This window comes from Carcharodon carcharias, chromosome 2 (genome assembly GCF_017639515.1).
Source record: "Carcharodon carcharias isolate sCarCar2 chromosome 2, sCarCar2.pri, whole genome shotgun sequence".
NCBI classification, from domain to species: Eukaryota; Metazoa; Chordata; class Chondrichthyes; order Lamniformes; family Lamnidae; genus Carcharodon; species Carcharodon carcharias.
In genome coordinates this window covers 222,217,067-222,241,169 of record NC_054468.1, presented here as the reverse complement: position 1 = coordinate 222,241,169, position 24,103 = coordinate 222,217,067, and the positions used below count along the sequence as shown (strand labels likewise).

Sequence of the window (24,103 nt, the reverse complement as noted above, 5' to 3'; positions counted from 1 at the left end):
TTAGAATGCTTTAGAAACAGCTCTCTCTACTTGTCCTGCTACCTTTAATGACTTATACACATATACACCCAGGTCTCTCTGCTCCTGTTCACCCTTTAGAGTAGTATCCTTCATTTTATACTGTCACTTCATGTTCTTTGTACCAAAGAGTATCACCTCACAGTTCTTCGCAATGAACTTCATGTGCCACCTATCTGCCCACTCCACCAATGTGTCAATGTCCTTTTGAAGTTCTACGCTGTCCTCCTCACAGTTTACAATTCTCCCAAGTTTTGTATCATCTGCAAACTTTGAAATTGTCCCCCACACACCAAGATCTAGATCATTCATATATACCAGGAAAAGCAAGGGTCCCAATACTGACCCCTGGGGAATCCCACTAAAAATGAATTTCTGGAGTGTGTATGAGATGGTTTTTTTAGTCCAGTATGTCAAGGAGCCAACTCGGAAACAGGCTATCCTAGATTTGGTATTGTGCAATGAAAAGGGGTTAATTAATAATCTTGTTGTGTGGGGTCCTTTCGAGAACAGTGACCATAACATGATAGAATTTTTCATTAGGATGGAAAGTGAAGTAGTCCGAACTGAAACTAGGGGCCTAAATCTAAACAAAAGAAGCTACAATGGTATGAGGTGTGAGTTGGCTAAGACAAATTGGGGAACTTCATTAAAAGGCATTCCTTAATATTTAAGAAATGAATGTATGCATTGCAATAATTATACATTCCTTTCTGGCGCAAAAACACAACAGGAAGAGTGGCCCAACCATAGCTAACAAAATAAATTAAGGAAAGTATTAAATCCAAAGAGGAGTCATATAAAGTTGCTAGAAAAAGTAGCAAGCCTGGGGATTGAGAGCAGTTTAGAATTCAGCAAAGGAGGACCAAGAGCTCAATTAAGAGGGGAAAAACAGATTATGAGAGTAAATTTGCAAGAACATAAAAGCGGACTGTAAAAGTATGTAAAAAGAAAAAGATTAGTGAAGACAAATGTAGGTCCCTTACAGCCTGAAACAGGTGAATTTATAATAGAGAACAAGGAAATGGCAGAGCAATTAAACAACTACTTTAGTCCTGTCTTCACAGAGGGTGACACAAATAACTTCCCAGAGATGCTATGAAACCGAGGGTCTAGTGAGAAGGAGGAATTGAAGGAAATTAGTATTACTAAAACAATAGTGCTAGAGAAATTAAAGGGACTGAAAGCCAATAAAACCCCAGGACTTGATAATCTACATCCCAGGATGCTAAAGGAGGTGGCCATGGAAATAATGGATGTGTTGGTTGTCATCTTCCAAAACTCTGTAGATTCTGGAACAGTCCTGGCAGATTGGAGGGTGGCAAATGTAACCTCACTATTTAAAAAAGGAGGGAAGGAGAAAGCAATGAATTACAGACCAGTTAGGCTTATATCAGCAGTAGGGAGAATGCTAGAGTCTATTATAAAGGATATGATAATAGGGCACTTAGAAAATATCAATGGGATTGGACAAAGTCAACATGGATTTATGAAAGGGAAACCATGTTTGGTAAACCTACTGGAGTTTTTTGAGGATGTAACTAGCACAATAGATAAGGGAGAACCAGTGGATGTGGTGTATTTGGATTTTCAGAAAGCTTTTGATAAAGTCCCATATAAGAGGTTAGTGTGTAAAATTAAAGTACATGGGATTGGGGTAATATATTGGCATGGATAGAGAATTGGTTAACAGACAGGAAACAGTGAGTAGGACTAAATGGGTCTCTTTCAGAGTGGCAAGTGGCAACTTGTGATGTACTGCAGGGCTCAGTGCTTGTCCCCAGCTATTCACAATATATATCAATGATTTAGAGGGAACCAAATGTAATATTTCCAAGGCTCTGTACAGTTGCAGTAAGACATCCTTGCTTCTGTACTCAAGTCCTCTCACAATGAAGGTCAACATACCACTTGCCTTCTTAACTGCTTGCTGCAGTTACGTGCTTGCTTTCAGTCGTTGATGTATAAGGACACCTAGGTCCCTTTGTCCATCAACGTTTGCTAACGACACAAAATTTGGTAGGAATGTGAGTGATGAGGAGGGTGTTAAGAGGCTTCAAGGTGACTTAGATAGGTTGAGTGAGTGGGCAAAAACATGGCAGATGCCGCATACCACGGATAAGTGTGAAGTTATCCACTTCGGTAGGAAAAACAGAATGGCAGAGTATTACTTAAATGAATATAGATGGGGAAACGTTGATGTACAAAGGGACCTGGGTGTCCTTATACATCAATGACTGAAAGCAAGCACATAGCTGCAGCAAGCAGTTAAGAAGGCAAATGGTATGTTGGCCTTCATTGTGAGAGGACTTGAGTACAGAAGCAAGGATGTCTTACTGCAACTGTACAGGGCCTTGGTGAGACCACACCTGGAGTATTGTGTGCAGTTTTGGTCTCCTTCCTAAGAAAGGGTATACTTGCCACAGAAGGGGTGCAGCGAAAGTTCACCAGAATGATTTCTGGGAAGGCAGAATTGTCATATGAGGAGAGATTGGGTCGACTAGGCCTGTATTCACTGGAGTTCAGAAGAATGAGGGGATCTCATTGAAACATATAAAATTCTGACAGGGCTGGACAGGTTGGATGCAGGGATGAATTCCTCTAGCTGTGCGATTGAGAACAAAGGGTCACAGTCTCAGGATACAGGGTAGGCCATTTAGGACTGAGATGAGGAGAACCTTCTTCACTCAGAGGGTGGTGAACCTGTGGAATTCTCTACCACAGAAAGCTATGGAGGCCAAGTCACTGAATATATTTTAGAAGGAAATAGATAGATTTCTGGACTCTAAAAGCGTCAAGGGGTATGGGGAGAGAGCAGAAGTATGGTATTATGATAGAGGATCAGCCATGATCATATTGAATGGCGGAGCAGGCTTGAAGGGCCAAATGACCTACTCCTGCTCCTTTTTTCTATGTTGAAGGCAAACGGAATTTTGGCCTGTATTGCTAAGGGGTTGGAGTTTAAAAATAGGGAAGTCTTGTTACAACTGTACTGGGTGTTGGTGAGGCTGCACCTGGAGCACTGTGTACAGTTTTGGCCTCATATTTAAGAAAGGATATACTGGCATTGGAAGCAGTTCAAAAGGGATTCACTAGGCTGATTCCTGGGATGAAGGGGTTGACTTATCAAGAACAGCTAAACAGGTTAGGCCTTTATTCATTAGCGTTTAGAAGAATGAAGGGTGACCTTATTGAAACGTACAAGATTCTGAGGAGGCTTGACAGGGTAGATGTTGAGAAGATGTTTCCACTAGTGGGGGAATCTTGAACTAGGGGACATAGTTACAGGATAAGGAGACACTCATTTAAAACTGAGATGTGAGGGAATTTTTTCTCTCAGAGGGTACTGAGTGCCTGGAATTCTCTACCCCAGAAAGTTGTGGAGGCTAGATTACTGAAAGTATTTAAAGAGGAGGTAGATAGATTTTTGAAATACTGGGGAGCGGGGGGCTATGAGGAGCTGGCATGAAAGAGGAGTTGAGGCTTGGGGCAGATCAGCCATGATCTTATTGAATGGCAGGGCAGGCTTGAGGGGCTGAATGGCCAACTCCTGCACCTATTTCTTATGTTTCTATAGGAAGACCTAAGGCGGACTTGGGAAACACATTCAAAAGAGATGGGGGACTCTACATTTTCTGAGTTAAGACGGAATTGTTATGTTGCTGCTGAATAACTTGTCAAACAGCAACTTGCATTTCTGTAGCAGTTTTAACATAGAAAACGTCCCAAGGTTCTTCACGGAAATGCAATATGAAAAATAAAGGATGGCAAACTAGTAAGTAAAAGGTGAGTCAAAAAGGAAGATCTTCAAGCAGCCAAGTGGAGTAGAGAGGCAGAGGGGTTTTGAAAGGAATTTCAATGTTATGAAATTGAAAGTAGTATTAATGGCAGAGAGGATATGAGGTCAGAAACTCAACTCGGAGTTGAATAAAACACTGATCTTGCTAACAATCTGGAGATAATCGATGGCAAAGTTAGGGATTTGAAGTAAAGGCTGAAGAGAAACAGGAATCAAAATGTTGCTATAAAATGAGATTGGACACGGGGAGAATTAGTGGGTTTTGATGTGGTTTGATGTATTACAAATGTTGTAAATTACTGAGAGCCACTGAACACAAAGGATACTTTCCTCTTTAAGTTTTTCTCCTGCTTGCTTCCTAGTTCAAGACTGAACTTTCTAGACTACTACACCAAGAATGCTTGAACTCAAAGGCACTTCTGAGTAACAGCTAAGAGGTTCCACACACTATGGATAACTAGACACTCTCTGCCTTCAAATATCACAGGTGTTCATGCACTGACAAGTCCCTAGAAATGTGTATTTGTCAGACCACAAGCTGCTGCCTTCCAAAGTTCTTAATTAAAAAGAAAATGTAAACCTTACAGAGGATACATCATAAGATTGGAAACGGGGGGTCATATAGTAGAATTATGTCCAATCAGATGGTGTTACAGATTAATGCACTACATCATTTTTGGTGGGAGTTATGGGCGTAGTGTTTCCAATCCTGAAATGATTGGGAGTTTCCCAGGATTAGGGGTCTCTATCCCCAATGCTGCCACCAACAGTCCAGGAGATCAGCAGTGCCCCCTCTGCCCACCCCCATGACACTACCTGCAGAGACCCAGCACTGTGTGCAGCACAATCGGGAGAATGCTGGAGAGTCAGTTGTTGGGAGGGCTTGGAAATCACAGACACTGGCAACTCCCTCACAGTGGGGATTCTCACTGTGGTGTTTATGCTAAAGCAGCATTGTATAATAGAGCTGTAATCAGAGCAGGAATATAGATTAAATCACCAAAGTTCAGACAGCAAGCACTGCTCTCTGAACTCTCTTGCTGGGTTGGCAATTGCTAGCTTTTGGATCTCATTGTAACCAATAGAACTACATCACAAGATTTCACGTTTTTTAACAAAATAAACTTATTGTATATAAAACAAGCACTATTAACTTAACAATATGGTTTAAAATTCCTACTTCCCCCAAGAATTTTCTTATAATACACATCAATCTTAAAGTTATTTACTTCTGTAAGGACCACCCATAAGTGTACCACAGTCCTCTGGAGAATTTTCCTCAGCTCCAGCTATTCTCAGAGGCAAAATTTTCATTTACTCTCCCTTAACTGGCCTCAGCCTCTTGCTCTGGTTACTTTTCCAAGTCAATCTGCTGGTTACTTTCTTTTGTATTTAGACACTAGCTTCAAACTAGGCAATCTTCAGCTTCTGTTCCTCACAAAATTCAGACTGAGATTAAGCCTCACTCGCCTTCCACACAGTGAATTATAAAGTTAGTGTTTTACTCTGCTTACAGTGCAGGTCTGTCTAACAGTCATTTATTTTGACTAACTTCTCTTGGTGAGATGCAAACCACACAAGGTCCAAACTGCAACTCAAAACCTCTCGCTGCAACATCCAGATAAATTGAAACCAAAGTTCCTTCCTTTGTTCCAACCATCTCCAGGATGACCATTAACTTAATTATCACTCACTTTCAATATATTCTGATGAAGTAAATGAGTTTTCTAACTTTTCAGGATTCACTGAATGCTTTTAAACTAATTTAGCTCTAACTCCCAAAACAAAAACATCTCTTTGGACTGCACTTCTTTGCAAGCAGGGTAAAGATCACGTCTCCAATTCTCCAGCTAAGGAAGCCCACCTATGTTTTATGATCTTACCTTTCTAGCTAATAACCTCTTCAAGCAACACGGGCCAGCATCTTCTGGTTGGCGAACAGGGACAGGGTCCGTTCACCGACATGTAAAAGGACACGGGGTGACATCGGGTGTGTGTCCTGATGTCACCCTGCGTCATTTAGATTGTTAGTTCGGTGGGTGCACATCCGACTTGGATACGTGCATGCCGACCTGTCAACGGCCTATTAACGCCATTAAAAAAACAATTGAACTCATTATTGGACCTGCCCATCCAACCTTAAGGTCAGCGGGTAGGCCGGGAGCCCAGGCGGGCTTGTGAAAAAACATGAAACCTCATCCATGGGTGGGATTAGGTTTCATGAGTGATTTAAAAAATGCAGAATATTTTACAATAAAAGCTATGGACAAGTCCCAACTCATGTGACAGTGTCCTGAGGCACTCTGCTTACAGTGCAGGTCTGTCTAACTGTCATTTATTTTAGCTAACTTCTCTCAGTGAGATGCAAACCATGCAAGGTCCAAACTGCAGCTCAAAACCTTTCCCTGCAACACCCAGATAAACTGAAACCAAAGATCCTTCCTTTGTTCCAATCATCTCCATGATGACGTAGCCTGATCTAAGGGTGGATCTGAGGCAGCGCTTTACCTCAGGGAGATCTGTGGGCTCTTCCGCGTGCATGGCAGCATTCCCCCAACCGGGGGCGCCGATCGGAAACCCACCTGCTCACGCCTGCTCCCGCACTTCCTCCTGATGGGGGAAAATGTTGTTCATGGTCCCAACCTTTTCAGCGTAATAAACTCCAAGCTGCTTGAATTGCATTTAACCCATTTTCTACAGTTGAACTTTAATCCCTAAAACAAAAAGTTGTACTCTAAAACACACGAAGCAGGAACTAGATATTTGCAGCAATGGGTAAAGATACATTACAATACAATTCAAGCGTGACAATCCATAAAGTGCATAACAGATCAATTTGCTTCAAAACAGTACACGCTATTCTAAGGTGCTTCCCTGCACTTACTATGTAGACTGCATCTACATTTAAATGTTTTCTGATGCATACAATTATTTGTAAAAATTAATGGGGCAAACTGGAAAATCTGAAAATATAGTTGCGTCAGTGAGTATGAACACTGTCTCGTAATCACAGACCCTGCTTGCTATCTTTAATGGAGGCTACTAGCTTATATAAATGATGTATGAATTGCTGCGTAAACAATAATGAACACAGTAAGGCCAGTGTTTGCAAAATCACCATTCAGTCTTAGTCATTCAGCTCGGAATGCAAACCAGCCACTATCAGGCACAAAAAGAATTAGATTAACTCAGATGAAACATTTTCACAGTCCAATTAACATGGCACTGAAGCAAAAAAAGTGTCTAGAAAAATATGTAGGCAGTGCTCAGTTTTAAAAATGATACCGCTTATTCTCCTGCCTTTTCTCTTGCTGACATGCAACCAGATTCACTCAAGACATTTTTGAGGGGTAATTTTAACCCCAATAAATGGGAGGGTTTGGGTTCGTTGGGGGTGTTAAAGTGTTTAAAGTCTGAGTCCTGCCCCAGACCGCCCAGCTGGTCTTAATACAGTCAGGATGGTGGGCTGCCCAAACGGCTCCAAAGAGGGTGGGGTGGCGCTTTAAATATTATAATGAGGTTGCGCGACTCAGTTTTATTCACCATTTGAAATTGAACTCTGGAAAACCAGCTTTCCCAGGCCTTGGGGAGGCCTCAAGCTAAACCGGGACGAGGGACGGCTGGATCGGCATGCAAATAGCTTTCCACCTATTTACTGGATCCAGTGTGCCAGCCTGTTCACAACCCTGTGATCGAATTTCCACCACGTCCCACCCCTTCTGATCTCCCCCGTCCCCAAAGCTCCCCACAAGGCCTCAGATACCCCCTCAACCTCCCACAACTCAGGCCTCCAATCTAACCACCATCACCCAATGCCAATGATTAATCCCCCTCCTGTGGTCTCCTCCTAAGACGCCTCCTAAAAGGCCTCCAACCTTCCTAACAGACACAGGGATTGGACCTCCCTGACTCCCTCGCCTTACCACCGCCACCCACCACCCCCCACCCCTCCCCCCCAACCAACCCCCCACCCCCACATCTAGCCTCACTCTCTCTGTCACCAACACACACACACACACACACACATACACACGCACTAGCTCCCAGCAGCTCCAGTAATTTAAACTTCCCCATTGTCAGTGTGTGCATCCATCGTCAGACAACTATTCATGTTGGAAAGCATCATACTAGAGCCCAAGCCTGTGTCTATCCTGTCGCTCATGCACACCTACATATTCCAGTAGGAATTACTGGATGGTATTCAAGATCAGCATTGCTGGGTGAGTTCACTCATCTCTTCTCTTGCCCAGGATATAAGAAAAATTATACTACCAAGAAAATTAATACATGTAAAAACACATTTAATTCTAAAAGAGAGCCTAATTTCATCCTGAGTTGTGTAATATTGAATAAAATGCAATGTCCGGAGTCTTCTGAGACAGTGGTTGAGAAAACCTCCTAGCATGCTCTTCTTTGTGTTTCTTTTTTCAAATTCATTTTTGAGATGTGAGCTTCACTGGCAAGGCCAGCATTTATTGCTCACCCCTAACTGTCCTTGAGAAGGGGGTAGTGAGCTAACTTCTTGAGCTGTTGCAGTCCATGTGGTGTAGGGAGGTTGCTCGGGAGGGAGTTCCAGGCTTTTGACCTAGCGGCAGTGATACAACAAATTGTGAAGAGGAATATATTTATCTTTTTATTAATTATAAATCTGCATTAACAAGGTAAAGTGAGATACAAAGAAAAAATGGGTATGCTGAGAAATCTGAAATAAAGACAGAAAACACTGCAATTATATAGTAAATTCATATCAGCATCAGAAAGGATTAATGTTTCAGCTGGAGACACTGACACAATTCAGGCTGTTTTCTCTTTTCAGATTCTGATGGACTGCTGTGTATTTGTTCTTCCAGCGTTTTCTGTTTTTGGACAAAAAGGAGGAATGACAGCCCAATGATTACATGTCATTTTAATTACAATGTTACATTGCAATTGTTCTGTTAAGGTATAGTCACATTCTCTACATTGAAGATTTAGCGTGCAGAAAGTTCAGCTCAGCATCTATATGTATAGAGGGACACCTCTAGACTTGACTATTCAAATGCTCTCCTGATCAGCCTCCATTCCTTAACCTCAAAACTGATCTGAAACTTTGCTATGTGTGGCCCTAATTCCCACCAAGTCCCATTCACCCATCACCCCTGTGACCACTGAACTGAATTGGCTACCAGTCTGGCAAAGCGTCAGTTTTAAAATTCTCATCCCTGTTTTCAAATCCCTCCATGGTCTCGCTCCTCCCTACCCCCAGCCCTACAAGCCTCTGAGATATCTGCGCTTCTCCAGTTCTGGCCTCTTGAATATTCATGGTTTTTACTGCTGTTCAGTGATAGCTGTCTCTTCAGTTCTGGAATTATTTCCCTAAATCTTACCACTTTTCTCTGTCTCTTCCCCCCTCTCTTTAAGATGTGCCTTAAAATCTACCTCTTTGACCAAACTCTTGGTTACCTGTCCTACTTGCTCCTTGTGAGCCTCAGCCTCAATATTTTTTGCATAACACTCTTGTGAAACACTTTGGGGTGTTTTACCACATTAAAGGCTCTACAGAAATGCAAGTTTTATTGTGTTCTTCAGCACCTATAGGTGAGCCTTACATAACATCTTACTTAGGAGCTGGGGCTGTTTCATGTAAGCGATACTCTGTTTTACAGCAATGGTTTTAACCCCTTTTGGGGAGATGGTGGCAAAGTGGTAATGTTATTGAACCAGTAATCCAGAGGCCCAGGCTAATGCTCTGGGATCAGGGGTTCAAATCCACCATGGCAGCTGGTAGAATTTAAATTCAATTAATAAATCTGGAATCTAAAGCTAGTCTCAGTAATGGTGACCATGGCAACTATCATTGATTGTTGTAAAAACCCATTTGGTTCATTAATATAGAAATTTGACATCCTTACTTGTTCTGGCCTACATGTAACTCTAGACCCATAGTTGACTCTCAACTGCCCTCTGCAATGGCCTAGCATGTCTCTCAGTTCAGGGGCAATTAGGGATTGGCAACAAATGCTAGCCTTGCCAGCAACACCCACATTAAAAAAAACACTGGATACTTTCAGACCTATTGTAAGGTCATAAAGAAAGACCATGTCCCTCTTGAACACTGCCTGGAACAATCTGTGTTTTGACACTGTTTACATGATTGTGTCATGTGTTTGGGAATAAAATACAAATGAGTTGGTCTTCCAGCTAAACAATATTTTCATTTACATAACACTTTTCATGTCTTAAAGCTTTTCACAAACTGCTTTTTGAGCAGATGTGATTGTTGTGTGAGCAAATTTATCAGGAAGACAAGGCATTGAATGATGAGATGAACAATGAGATAAGTGCATTTAAAATAAAAAGAGGATATACTGAATATAATAAACAAACTCAAGGATGATAAAGCCCCTGGTCCAGATGGATTGCATCCACTTATTTAAAAATAATCTAGAGAAGAGATGCATTTTTAATAATTTGCTAGAAAAAGGAATACTGCCAGAGGACTGGACTGGCAGATAGCTAATGTAATTCCTATATTTATGAAGGGGGACAGAACATGTCCAGGAAATTATAGCTTAACATCAGTGGAAGGACAAATAATGGAATCCCCATGAAAGGAGAGAATAGAAGAACGTGTAGAAACAAAAAATATAACAAGGGATTTCAAAAAGGAAAATCTTGCTTGACCAACCTTATTGAATTTTTGGTGCAGGTAACAGAGAGAGTTATTACATCTACTGCAGTAGATGTCATTTATTGGGATTTTCAAAAGGCCTTTGATAACGTGCCACATTATTGATCAATAAATAAGCTTGGAGAACACAGGGTCAGGAGAGAAGCTGCAGAACAGACTGCCAACTGGCTCCAAAACAGAAAGCAGAAAGTGGAAGTAAAGGGTAGTTCGAAAGCAAAATATTGCGGATGCTAGAAACCTGAAATTAGAACAGAAAATGCTGGAAATACTCAGCAAGTCTGGCAGTATCTTTGGAGAGACAAACAAGACTCAACGTTTTGGGTCAAGAATCTTTCTTCAGAACTGAAGGGAGATAGTGGTTCCGGGTGGAAGGGGCAGGGGTGAGAACAGAAGTGTGGGAAATGGGTCAGACATGGTTCAGGGCCAGGAAACCAGAAATTGTTGAATGACATCAGGAGAATCAAGGATGTAGGTGGGCAGAGACTGGACAAGGGAGAAAAATAGAGTCAAGATAGGAAGAAATAAGTTCAATGGGGTAGGGACAGGCTGAAACAATGGGTCTACCAGGACAGTAAAGGGGAGTTATTCAGAGTGGCAGAAGATGGAAAGTGGTGTTCCATAAGAATCAGTGCTGGGACCACTTTATTCACAACTTACATTAAGGGCTGAATTTTACGAGTTGGCGAGCGGGGGCGGGGCCTGCTCGCCGACACGGAAAATGACGCACGGTGACGTTGGGCGGTACTCCTGATGTCACCGCGCCCAATTTAAATTTTCAGGAAGGCGGGAGTGCAGCAAAATCAGCTGTGGGCCCGCCGACCTGTCAATGGCCAATTGAGGCCATTGACAGGATCAATTAAGCAATTAAAGGACCTGCCCGTCCAACCTTAAGATTGGCGAGCAGGCCAGGAGCCCCGGCGGGAACTAGAAAAAACATGAAATGTCATCCACAGGCAGGATGAGATTTCATGTAGGCTTTAAAATTTTTTAATAAAGATTGTGTAAAAATTATGGGCATGTCCCAACTCATGTGACATTGTCAAATGAGGGGACATGTCAGGGAAGTTTTATTTTTCTACTTTTATCTTTTTTACACGTAGAGCCGATCTCCCTGAGGCTGCACTTAGCCTTAGGGAGATGAACGCGCTCTTTCATGAGCATGCGCAAAAGAGCGCACTCTCGATTTTAGGAACCCCTACCCACCCGCATAGGGAGCGCGTAGCACTTCCCTGCAGACATCATGCTGGGCGGGTCTTAATTGGCCCACCCATGTAAAATGGCACTGCGCCTCCAATCGGAAGCATGCCCATATGCGCCCGTCCATCAACTCCCCCCCCCAGCCCCCCCACCAGCGTGGGGAAAATTCAGCCCTAACAATTTGGACTTCGGAATCAAAACACAATTTCTAAATTTGCGGATGATACCAAATCCGGGGGGGACAGTCGATACTGAGGATGTGTGCAACAAATTACAAGAAGGCATTAATAAACTTGCAGAATAGGTTAATAATTAGCAAGTGAAATTCAGCACAGATAAATGTGAGTTAGTACATTTTGATAGGAAGAATAGGTAACTCACTTGTTACTTGGAAGTTGCAAGCTAGGTAGGGTAGAGGAACAAAGGTATCTCAAAGTACAAATATATCAATCACTAAAAGTTGTGCCAAAGGTTAGCAAGGCCATAAAAAAGCAAACCAAGCCCTAGGGTTTATTTATAAAGGGATAGAATTCAAAGTAGGGAAGTTATTCTAAACTCCTATTGATCCTCGGTTAGACCATACTTAGTGCAGTTCTGGTTACCATATTATAAAAAGGATATGGAGACAGAGGAGAGGGTGCAGAGAACCTTTACAAGAATGATACCAAAAATGTGTGGTTGTGGGTATACATATCAGGAAAGGATTGACAGGCTGGGTCTCTTTTCTCCTGAAAAAGGAAGGCTGTGGGGTTATTAACATTAGAAAAGGTTTTGATAGAGTGGATACAGACGGAATGTTTCCTCTTGTGCGCAGAGCATAACTAGAGACCATCAATTAGATAGTCACCAAGAAAACCAACAGGGAATTCAGAAGAAAGTTATTTTCCCAAAGAGTGGTGAGAATGTGGAACTTGCTACCACAGGGAGTGGTAGAAGTGAATAGTATAGATGCACTTAAGGGGAAGCAAGACAAGCAAATGAGGAAGAAGGGAATGGATGATAGATTAGATGAGAAAAGATGGGAGGAAGCTCAATGGAGTGGTTGGGCCAAATGGCCTGTTTCTGCCTCTGTTTATGGTGGAGGAAGGAATGTTAGACAAGACACTGAGCAAACAACACCCTACACCTTTTTAAGTAATAGAATCCTTAACATCCAAAACAGATGTTGGAAGGATTGTATTTCCAAGTGTCAGTCTGATTCTACTGAACAGAGAAAGCAGGTTGAGATCTCAGAGGCAAACTCTCTTTAGAAGGAACTGTGGCAGCATCACAAACACACAGAACAACAACATGCTCATTAAAAGAATTATTCTCGCTGTCCCTGTTTCGGATTCCTTTTTTCTTTTTGCGTTAGTCAAACTGTGAAATGGTTCATCAGAATTAGGACTGATCTTACTTCTTACTGCTTGGCTGTGCTTGGTTTTGGTAACAAATAGTTGACTCCGATGGTTTGGACTGGGATTGAAGAATGTATGTGTGGAATAATCAATAGGGAACAAAGGGAAATTGAAAGCAACATGGCAATAATGTCACATGCAGGCGAGTTGTCAACTCAATTTTGAGCATTCCAGTATGGAGCAAAAATCTCAATGAAATGAAATGTTGCTGCCTGTGTTGTTTCAGGAACTGAGCTTCAAACATTCAGTGTCTACAATGCAGGAAGGGAAATTCCTCTCTGCTTCACATATACATGTATCCATATAACTAGCTTCACTGGGATAAATTAAATGCACAGAAAGTTTTTTTTCTTTTAGATATAGTAAAAACTGTCACATACCAAAGATCTGGAACATAACTTGTAGGCACAAACTCAGTTCCTAGAACTGTCTGTATTTACATACTAAATTTGATGATTTTTTTTTGTTGGGAAACAACAACAATTTGCATTTATACCTTTAACATATTAAAACTTCCCAAGGTAGTTCATAGGAGCATAAACAGCCAAAAGATTTCATTCCACATTGTAAATTATTATCAGTAACCCACACCAATGGCTAGTGTTTAGTCATAAGAAATAGGAGGAGTAGACCATATGGCCCCTCGAGCCTGCTCTGCCATTCAATATGATCTTGGCTGATCTTCAACTTCAACTCCACTTTCCTGTCCACTCCCATATCCCTTGATTCCCTGAGAGACCAAAAGTTTGTGAAGGAAAATTCTCCTCAACTCAGTCCTAAATGATCATCCCCTTAACCTGAGGTTGTGCCCCCATGTTCCAGATTCCCCAGCCAGGAGAAACAACCTCTCAGTGTCTATCCTGACAAGCATCTTCAGAATTTTGTGTGCTTCAGTTAGATCATCTGTCATTCTTCTAAATGCCAGAGAATATAGGCTCAATTAACTGAGATTCTCAACACAGGACACCCCCATCATCCCAGGGACCGATCTAGTGAATCTTCACTGTACCGTCTCCAATGCAAGTATATCTTTCCTTTAATGTGGAGACCAAAACTGCATGGTATTCCAGATGTGATCTCACCAAAGTCCTATACAATTGTAGCAAGAATTCTTGGTTCTTGTACTCCAATAGCCTTGCAGTAAAGGCCAACATGCCATTTGCCTTTGATTGCTTGCTGTACCTGCAGGCTAACTTTCTGTGTCCCTTGTCACTTGGGATTTGACACCCAAGTTCCTCTAAACGTCAACATTTACAATTTTCACATCTTTTAAAAAATATTTTGGTTTTCTATTCTTACAACCAAAGCGAATAACCTCACGCTTCTCCACATTAAATTCCATCTGCCACCTTTTTGCCGGCTCACTTAACCTGTCTATATCTCTTTGCAGCCTCTTTGTGTCCTCCTCACAGCTTACATTCCCAATTAGCTTTGAATCATAAGCAAACTTAGATAAATTACACTTTGTCCCTTCGTCTAAATCATTAATATAGATTGTAAATAGCAGGTGGGCCCCCAGTACTGATCCTTGCAGCACTCTGCTACTCACAGCCTGCCAACTTGAAAAGGCCTCATTTATCTCCATTTTTTGCTTCCTATTAACCAATTCTCTATCCGTGCCAATATTTTATCCCTGACTCCATGAGTTCTTATCTTGTGTGTTATTAACAGTTCACTTGAATCAGACAAGGTGTGGTGTATCCTGCACTCGAAGATTGCCAAGAAAATGGAAGAATTGCATTAATATAGTGCTTTTCATATGTTTCTACATCTGATCACCATTCACACAGAAGGAATTAATGTGAAGTTGAGTGGTTGTTGTTAGCTAGACAAATATGACAGCCATTTTATGCATTGTAAGATCCCACAAACGGTGATGAAATAAATGACCTGACAATTTGTTTTTATAATGGCATCTGATGGAGGATTGTTGGCTACAATATCAGGACACCATAACCTGCTCTCCTTGGAATAGTGCCCTGGGATCTTTAATGACCATTTGAACCACTGGATCAGGCAGATGGGATCACAGTTAGACCTTGCATTTGAAGAAAAGGTTCTGTGAGTCCTTATCTTGCATATTATTAAGCTTTGGTGTGGCACAATATCGAATGTTTTTTGGAAATCCAAGTATTCTACATCTGCTGATTCCCCTTTATCAACCCTAGTAATTACATCCTCAAAAAACTCTAATAAATTTATCAAAATTTTGTAAAACCTTGTTGACTTTGCCTGGTCATACTGAGTGCGGCACATTTGGATCTGCTGTCTTTTGAATGGGATATTGAAGTGAGCCCCTTCCACCCTGGTCAATATTTATCATTCAACATCGCCAAACAGGTTATCTGGTCATTATTACATTGTTGTTTGTGGGATCTAGCCATGCATAAATTGGCTGTCAGTGTTTCCTTCTTTACAATGGTGACTATAGTTCAAAGGTACCTCATTGTCTGTAAGGTGCTTTGACATGTCTGTTGGTCATGAAAAGTTCCATATAAATGCAAGTCTTTCTTTCATTGTCACTGGGTCAAAACCCTGGAACTCATTCCCTAATAGCACTGTAGGTATGCCTATACCACAAGGACTGCAGCGGTTCAAGAAGGCGGCTCACCATCACCTTTTCAAAGGCAATTAGGTATGGGCAACAAATGCTAGGCCAGCATAGCCAGTGATGCCAACATCCCATGAAGGAATAAAAGGAAACATTGACACATTTATTAGAGTTTTTTGAGGATGGAGCATGTAGGATAGATAAAGGGGAACCAGTAGATGTAATATACTTGGATTTCCAAAAGGCACTCAATATTGTGCCACACAAAAGCTTAATAATATGCAAGATAAGGACTCATGGAATCTTTCCTTCCAATGCAATGTCTAACTGCAACCTCGTCTGCCTGATCCAGTGGTTCAGATGGTCATTAAAGATCCCAGGGCACTATTCCAAGGAGAGCAGGGTATGATTTCCAGGGGTCAGTGAGCAGGTTATTGCTAAGTAAGTGCCACATGATAGCACCATTGATGACCTCTTCCGTTACTTTACTGATGATCTAGAGTAGATTGATGGGGTGGTAATTGGCAGGTTGGATTTGTCCTGCTTTTTGTGTACAGTACATACCTGGGCAATTTTCCACATAGCAGGTAGATGCCAGAGTTGTAGGGACGCAGTAAGTTCTGGAGCTCAAATCTTCAGTATTATTGCTGGAATATTGTCAGGGCCCATAGCCTTTGCTTTATCTAGTGCCTTCAGCCATTTCTTGATATCACGTGGAATGAATCAAATTGGCTGAAGACAGGCATCTGTGATGCTGGGGACCTCTGGACGTGGCTGAGATGGATCATCCACTCGGCACTTTTGGCTGAAGATTGTAGCAAATACTTCAGCCTTATCTTTTGCACAAATGTGCTGGGCCCCCACATCATTGAGGATGGGGATATTTGTGGAGCCTCCTCAAGTGAGTTGTTTAATTGTCCACCACCATTCACGACTGGATGTGGCAGGACTGCAGAGCTTAGATCTGACCCATTGGTTGTGGGATTGCTTAGCTCTGTCCATCATTTGCTGCTTATGCTGTTTGGCACACAAGTAGTCCTGTGTTATAGCTTCACCAGGTTGACACCTCATTTTTAGGTATACCTGGTGCTGCTCCTGTCATGCCCTCCTGCACTCTTCATTGAACCAGGGTTGATCCCCTGGCTTGGTGGTAATGGTAGAGTGGGGGATATGCCAGGCTATGAGATTACAGATTGTGTTCGAGTACAATTCTGCTGCTGCTGATGGCCCACAGTGCCTCATTGATGCCCAGTCTTGAATTGCTAGATGTGTTCAAAATCTATCCCATTTAGCAAGGTGGCAGTGCCACACAACACAATGGAGGGTATGCTCAATGTGAAAGTGGGACTTCGTCTCCACAACGACTGTGCTGTGGTCACTCGTACTGATACTGTCATGGACAGATACAGCTGTGCCAGGCAGGTTGGTGAGGATGAGGTCAAGTATGCTTTTCCCTCATGTCAGTTCCCTCACCACCTGCCGCAGACCCAATCTAGCAGCCATGTCCTTTAGGAGTTGGCCAGCTCATTCAGTAGTGGTGCTACTGAGCTACTCTTGGTGATGGACATTGAAGTCCCCCACCCAGGGTACATTCTGCATCCTTGCCACCCTCAGAGTTTCGTCCAAGTGGTGTTCAATATGGAGGAGCACTGATACATTAGCTGAGGGAGGGCAGTATGTGGTAATCAGCAGAAGGTTTCCTTGCCCATGTTTGACTTGATGCCATGAGACTTCATGGGGTCCAGAGTTGATGTTGAGGACTCCCAAAGCAACACTCGACTGTATACCACTGTGCCCCCACCTCTGCTAGGTCTGTCCTGCCAGTGGGACAGAATATATCCAGGAATGGTGATGGTGGTGTCTGGGACATTATCTGCAAGATATGATTCCATGAGGATGACTATGTCAGGCTGTTGCTTGACTAGTCTGTGAGACAGCTCTCCCAATTTTGGCACTAACCCCCAGATGTTAGTAAGGAGGACTTTGCAGGGTCGACAGGGCAAAGTTTGCTGTTGTCGTGTTAGGGGTCAAGGTCAATGCCAGGCGGTCTGTCCGATTTCATTCCTTTTATAAGATTTTGTTACAGCTGAGTGGCTTGCTAGGCCATTTCAGAGGGCATTTAAGAGTCAACCACATTGCTGTGGGTCTGGAGTCACATGTAGGCCAGACCAGGTAAGGACGGCAGATTTTCTTCCCTAAAAGACATTAGTGAACCAGAACAAACGACAATGGTTTCATGGTCATCATTAGACTTTCGCTTCCAGATTTTTATTGAATTCAAATTCCACCATCTGCTGTGGTGGGATTCAAACCCCTGGGTCTCTGAATTCCTAGTTCAGCGACAATATCACTACGCCATCACCTCCCCCCAAATTATTTTCTAATAGACCTCTGAATGTGCAGATTCAGATCACTACCCCACAGGGGGTGTCTCAGCTGTGGATTAAAGAGACAGCTCAGATTAACCAGCTTCACACTGTCACTGCCATGTTCCAGGTCCAGACTACTTGTAAACACCATGGACAATCAGTTAGTTTTGAAATTACAGCATTGTCATGCAAATACTAGTATTATTTTCCCAGCTAATCTTTGAAATATTCTGAAGGAAGTTAAATCCTAAAATATTACCACAGTGAAAAGGTCATCGCAACTCGGCTCCCTGAACATTCAATTTTTAAAAATTCTTTCATGGGATGTAGGCATCGTTGGCGGAGCCAGCATTTGTTGACCATCCCTAATTGCCCTTGAGAAGGTGGTAGCGAGCACATTGTCAAATCTGTGACTGAGCCAGGCACAGCAGGGCACTCCCAGCCTGTGATGAGTTAACTGATCAACCAGCCCTGTAAAGCCGTGCACCAGTATGAGTGGTAAAATAATCTTCTGATGAACTCTGCATAAAATGAATGCATCAAGTCAATGGAAATCTCAAGGACACAATCCTACGCAACACTCCAGCCGAGAGAGGGAGATGGGAGGTCGGCACCATCCACTTCAGGCATCAGTGGCCAGATAGAACATTCCCCTTCACCCAGCTACACTACCCCACTAAAGCTATCCAGCTCCTGCTGTACTATACCAATGCACACAAGTAATCTGACAGGCTCAGTGTGTCAATGAACTCTCCTGCAAATTCCATGAAAGCTGAAAGCACAACTGCACCAACGTTCAAAACAGGGGACGATCCTTTTCTTTTAAATAGACACCTCAAGAAATGATTATGCGTCACAGTAAAGTAATAATCAAAAGGAAATTTGAACACAAGCTCAAACAATCCCCTCACTAATAGCTTCAATTAGAACTGATGGATACTGTTACAGAGTGAAGAGGATAATACAGAACAGGCTGCAAAGAATTAACATATAAACAAAATAAATTAAACACCTGCATGAATGTTCTGGAAAAAAAATGAATGTAAATTTATCAGCAATACTTACTTACCCAAAACAGGAAACTGAAGAAAAATAGATAATACTTAATCCAGGGGTTAATAAATGTAATATTTGCACCTCTGTTCAATCTTCTTCCAAGATCCATTGTGGAAATACAACAGCTGCTAAAAGAAAAATATCAGTACAGGGAAACAGAAGAGACTCCGCCAAATGATAAGCGATAAAGAAAATGTCAGCAGACTTCTGGCTTGATGTTCTTGTGCAGTGTGTGCAGTGTGCGTGTATGTGAATGAGCCTGCCTGTTACTGAACACTGCGACTCACTCTGTGCCTCCAGTTGGTTCTGTACCATAAATAGACACATTCTTTTATCAGCTGAATGCATGCAGCTCAGACACAACACAAGCGGGAATACTGATTCAGCATCATTTGGGACACGTTTGTCACTGGGGTTCACAGGGACCAGCTTCAGTGCTGGGTTTTGAAAAACCTGTTATTATTGAAGTCAAAAGGGTTTAGGTTGAGCTGTGCCCTTGACCTCCTCTTTTGTTCTGACCTTCAGTGTAAGGCTTTAGTATTTTTATTTGGCGTGTACACATACTTAATTCAGCAATAATTCATATGATATATTGCTTAATTAATGTATAAATGTGTATATAATAGATATATTATATATATATTTATTTACATACACACATTTTAAACAAAAATAACAGAAATTTTATAGCAGTCTTTAAGCCATATATTTTATATGTAGGCATAAACTTTAAGTAAAACAATGATTTCATGCGGGGATATTATTTTCCTCACAAAGACTTTGAGCAAGAGTTAAAATGTACTTTTCTGTCAATATATGCTAATTTTCAACAAATTTGCAATGCTTGCAAATTGTGGCATTGATATCTGGCTGTAACTGACTATCATAGTTTAAGGGACAAATTGGAGGCGGTCCCTTGCAAATATATATCACCATGCCAAACACTAAAAGCTTCTATTTGGGTTTCCACTTCACATTATTGCAACAGAGAAGCTTCAAGCTGCTGTTAAATCACTCCAAGTAGCATAATGTGCAATGTTGCATTGCTGCAGATATAATGAACACACCAGCATAGAAATATGCAGAAGCATTCATTATAAACATCAATGAATAGGATCTGCAGCCCGGTAACTTGCACTCTCCATCATATTTGACACATCATTCTCATTTTTAGAACATCTAGTTCTCTCTGCTGCAGATCTGGTACGTTGAGTTTACTGCTTGTGTACTTTTGAGCATGATGCAGCAATCAGGAGCAGGACTGGTAAATGATTTTTTTCACTTACTTCTGGCCATTAGAGCAGGAAGGTACTGGCTTCTAGCCTATGTCGGTGTGCATTAGATTATCACAACAGGAGGGGGAAGTGGAGGTAATGCAACTGGCCTCAGTGCTTTTCAATTAGGGGGGGGAAATTACTCAGTTGTAAATCCTACTCCTCATTGCTAGCCTTGCTGGAAATTTTCCAAAAGTGATTTTCAGGTGAGGATAGAATTGGACTTGATGTGTCTTGCCACATATTGTTAAATAATCTACTAACACAGAGGCAGCGATGTTACCCCCACCCTCCTCACAATAGACAGAAGAGGGTGGGAGAAGGGGCTAAAGACTTAAATATAGGGTACGCATTCTGAACATGGCGCTTACACACCTACAGTCTTTTTTATAATGGCAGGTATCAGGGCATGTGAGTATTGCACCATGGAGAGGTGGGAAATTTCATTAACATATTTCAACCAGGCATAACAGTGCAATTGAGAACCCAAATTAAAATTGATTATTTTTATGCCAGTTTCCCAGGAGTCAGTAAATCCAACAATCAAAGGGAGGTGGGAGTTGATGGCTCCGTGAGGTAAGTGCCTTTTCCAGCACGCCTTGTGGGCTGGGAGCAGCAGAACTGCTCCATAAAGCACCTCAAGGAAGCCAATGGCCCCTCCCAATGCTAATCATGACCTCTCTCTTCTGATTGCTGATATCCCCATAACCCCCAGCCAAGCGCAGCCTCTCTCTCTCTCCCCCCCTCCCTGCTGGTCAGGAAACAAAACAAATAATAATGATAAGGAGGTTCCGCTGTATAGTTCAGCAGGATCTCTGTGTCCCCGGCCTTGTGCCGTTTTGGATCTTGCCCTCACCCCCGCAATAAATAGCGGGGCCTAAACGCCTAGAGTCAACCATGAAGATCAATCACATGGACAAAAAAATTAAAGAGCGCCTGCCTCTCACTGAATAGTAGGTAAACATGTGGCCAAGCCTTCTGGAGAGGAGTGAAGTCAATGGGGGAGAAAACAAATTAACCCATCGTACTATCAACAGATGTTTCTGGTACACTGTGTAGTTTACAGCTACAAATAGACTCTGACATACTGAAGTAAGGTTAAAAGGTTAAACAGGCAATTTCCTCTTTTAGTTAATTGCAACAATGCATTTTGCTGAACAAGGCACCAAAGGCATTGAGATTCATTGACACATAAAAGTCTATTTTAATTGTTTTGTCCACAATGTTTGCACACTTTCTGGTGACTCAGTTTGATACAATACATAGAGATTTACATTATTACAAATAAATGCGATGAGAGTCATATGTAGTTTGTGAAAGGGCTAAGGTTCTAAATTAGAATTAATTAATATTATGTCTACGTCAACAAAATTTATCATTGCCTCCAGTGTGCCAGCTCAGCATTCAGCTGACTGAGGAAAAGAGTATTTGAGGACCAGGATCACAAACCCAAGACAAAGGTCATGGCTTACCGGACAGCAATTATCCCTGCGCTGCTATATGCTTTAGAGCTTTGGACAACCCACAGCAGACACCTCAAAGCACTGAAAAAGCACCACCAACGGTGCCTTCGCAAGATGCTCCAAATCTGGTGGCAAGAAAGGCAGTGCAACAGCAGCGGCCTCTCCCAAGCCAACATGCTGAGTATCAAGGCGCTAATCACACAAAACCAGCTCCGCTAGGCAGGACATGTTATTCGCCTGACACCAAACTCCCAAAGCAACTGCTCCACTTGGAACCCAGTCGCAGCAGGAGACTCCAAGGAGAACAGCGGAAATGCTTTGGGGATGAACTCAAAGCATCTCTGAAGAGGTCAAACATACCCGTCGACTCATGGGAATTCCTGGCTTGTGACTGAACAAAATGAAGAAGGCTCATTGGGAAAAGCACCAAACACATCAAAAGACTTTGTCAGGAGCACACAGAAGCGAAGTCAAGAAGTCGGAGAGAGTGCACAGACCTCCTAACAGCTCAACTACCTGACCCTCCGAGCACAACCTGCCCCAAATGTGGCAGATTGCACATTGGACTTAACAGCCATTTTCACCCATCAAACCAGAGTGGGAGCAAGTCATCCTTGATCCCAAGTGACAGCCTAAGAAGAAGAATATAATGCTGCCTTTACCCTTGCATAGCTAACATCATGGATATCACCAAATGGGGAGAGGGAAAGTATATCAGCAATATGTAAGTATATATCAGCAATCGATTCCCAGGCACAAAGCAGTGGAAAAAGCCCACTTTGTGTCGTCATGCAATTTCCAGCATTTCCTTTGGGTGGGAGGGACTTGCACTGAAACTAACAAATATATTGAAATTTCATTTAACTGAGACAGGAGTGACAAAAAGGCATCCGCTGTCTAATTTCCTCTTCCAATACCGGCAGATATCCCTTTAGAGGAAGCCCCAGAAGAAGCAGAACTTATTCCTTCTGCCCTTAACAAAAAGCAACTTGCAGTTAGGTTTAAAAAGATGCTGGGAAAAACTCAGCAGGTCTGGCAGCATCTGTGGAGAGAGAAAGAGTCAATGTTTCAAGTTCATATGAGTCTTCTTCAGAGCTGAACAGAGATAGAAATGTGATGGCTTGAAGCTGTTGAAAAACGGGAGGAGGAAAAGCAAAATAGGTCAGGTATAGGTTGGAGATCAGGGGAGATTAAATGACAAAGATGTCATGAGGGGGCTGGACAGAATAAATAGAAAGAAACTGTTCTCAAAGGGAGTGGTAATCAGAATCACAGAATTGTTACAGTGCAGAAGGAGGCCATTCAGCCCATCATGTCTGCACCGGCTTTCCAAATGAGCATTATGACTCAATGCCACTCTCCAGCCTTTTCCCTGTAACCCTGCACATTGTTTCTATTCAAATAATCATCTAATGCCCTCTTCAATGCCTCAATTGAACCTGCCTCCACCACACTTCCAGGCAGTGCATTCCAGACTCGAACCACTCACTGTGTGAAAAAGTTTTTTCTCGCATTTGCTTATTTTGCAACTCACTTTAAATCTGTGCCCACTCATTCTCGATCCTTTTATGAGCAGGAACAGTTTCTCCCTGTCTACTCTGTCCAGCCCCCTCATGATTTTGAATACCTGTCAAATCTCCTCTTAGACTTCTCCTCACCAAGGAGAACAATCCCAACTTCTCCAATCTATCTTCATAACTGAAGTTTCTCATCCCTGCAACCACTTTTGCAAACCTTTTCTGCACTTTCTCCAATGTATTCACATCCTTTCTAAAGTGTGACACGCTGAACTGTTCACAATACTCCAGCAGAGGTCTAACTAGTGTCTTATATAAATTCAACCTTAGCTCTTTGCACTTGTACTCTATGCCCCTATTAATAAAGCCTAGGATACTATATGTTTTATTAAATGCTCTCTCCACCTGTCCTGCCATCTTTAATGGCTTATGCACAAATACACCCAGGTCCCTCTGTTCCTGTACACCCTTTAGAATTATTTTATATTGTCTCTCCATGTTCTTCCTACCAAAATGAATCACCTCACTCTTCTCCATATTGAACTTCATCTTCCACCTATCTGCCTACTCCACCAACTTGTCTTTGTCCTTTTGAATTTCAACACTATCATCCTCACAGTTTACATGCTTCCAAGTATTGTATCATCTGCAAACTTTGAAATTGTCCCTTGCACACCAAGATCCAAATCATTAATGTATATCAGGAAAAGCAAGTCTCAATACCAACCCTTGAGAGTATGAGACAATAATTAAATAGTAATGATAGTATTAATGACTAAAGCAGGTGTTAAT

At 42.1% G+C, this 24,103-nt stretch overlaps 1 protein-coding gene across 1 annotated transcript in view; it reads right to left on the bottom strand.

Annotated features, from left to right (window-relative positions):
* Positions 1 to 19,300, bottom strand: part of tspan33b (tetraspanin 33b) — an 83,139-nt gene extending 63,839 nt beyond the window's left edge. Inside the window, exon 1 of the mRNA XM_041178954.1 lies at positions 19,071 to 19,300. Coding sequence (XP_041034888.1) covers positions 19,071 to 19,166 — 96 coding nt within the window. The 5' untranslated portion in view covers positions 19,167 to 19,300. The remainder of the gene's footprint in view (positions 1 to 19,070) is intronic.
* Between the last annotated feature and the right edge of the window lie 4,803 nt (positions 19,301 to 24,103).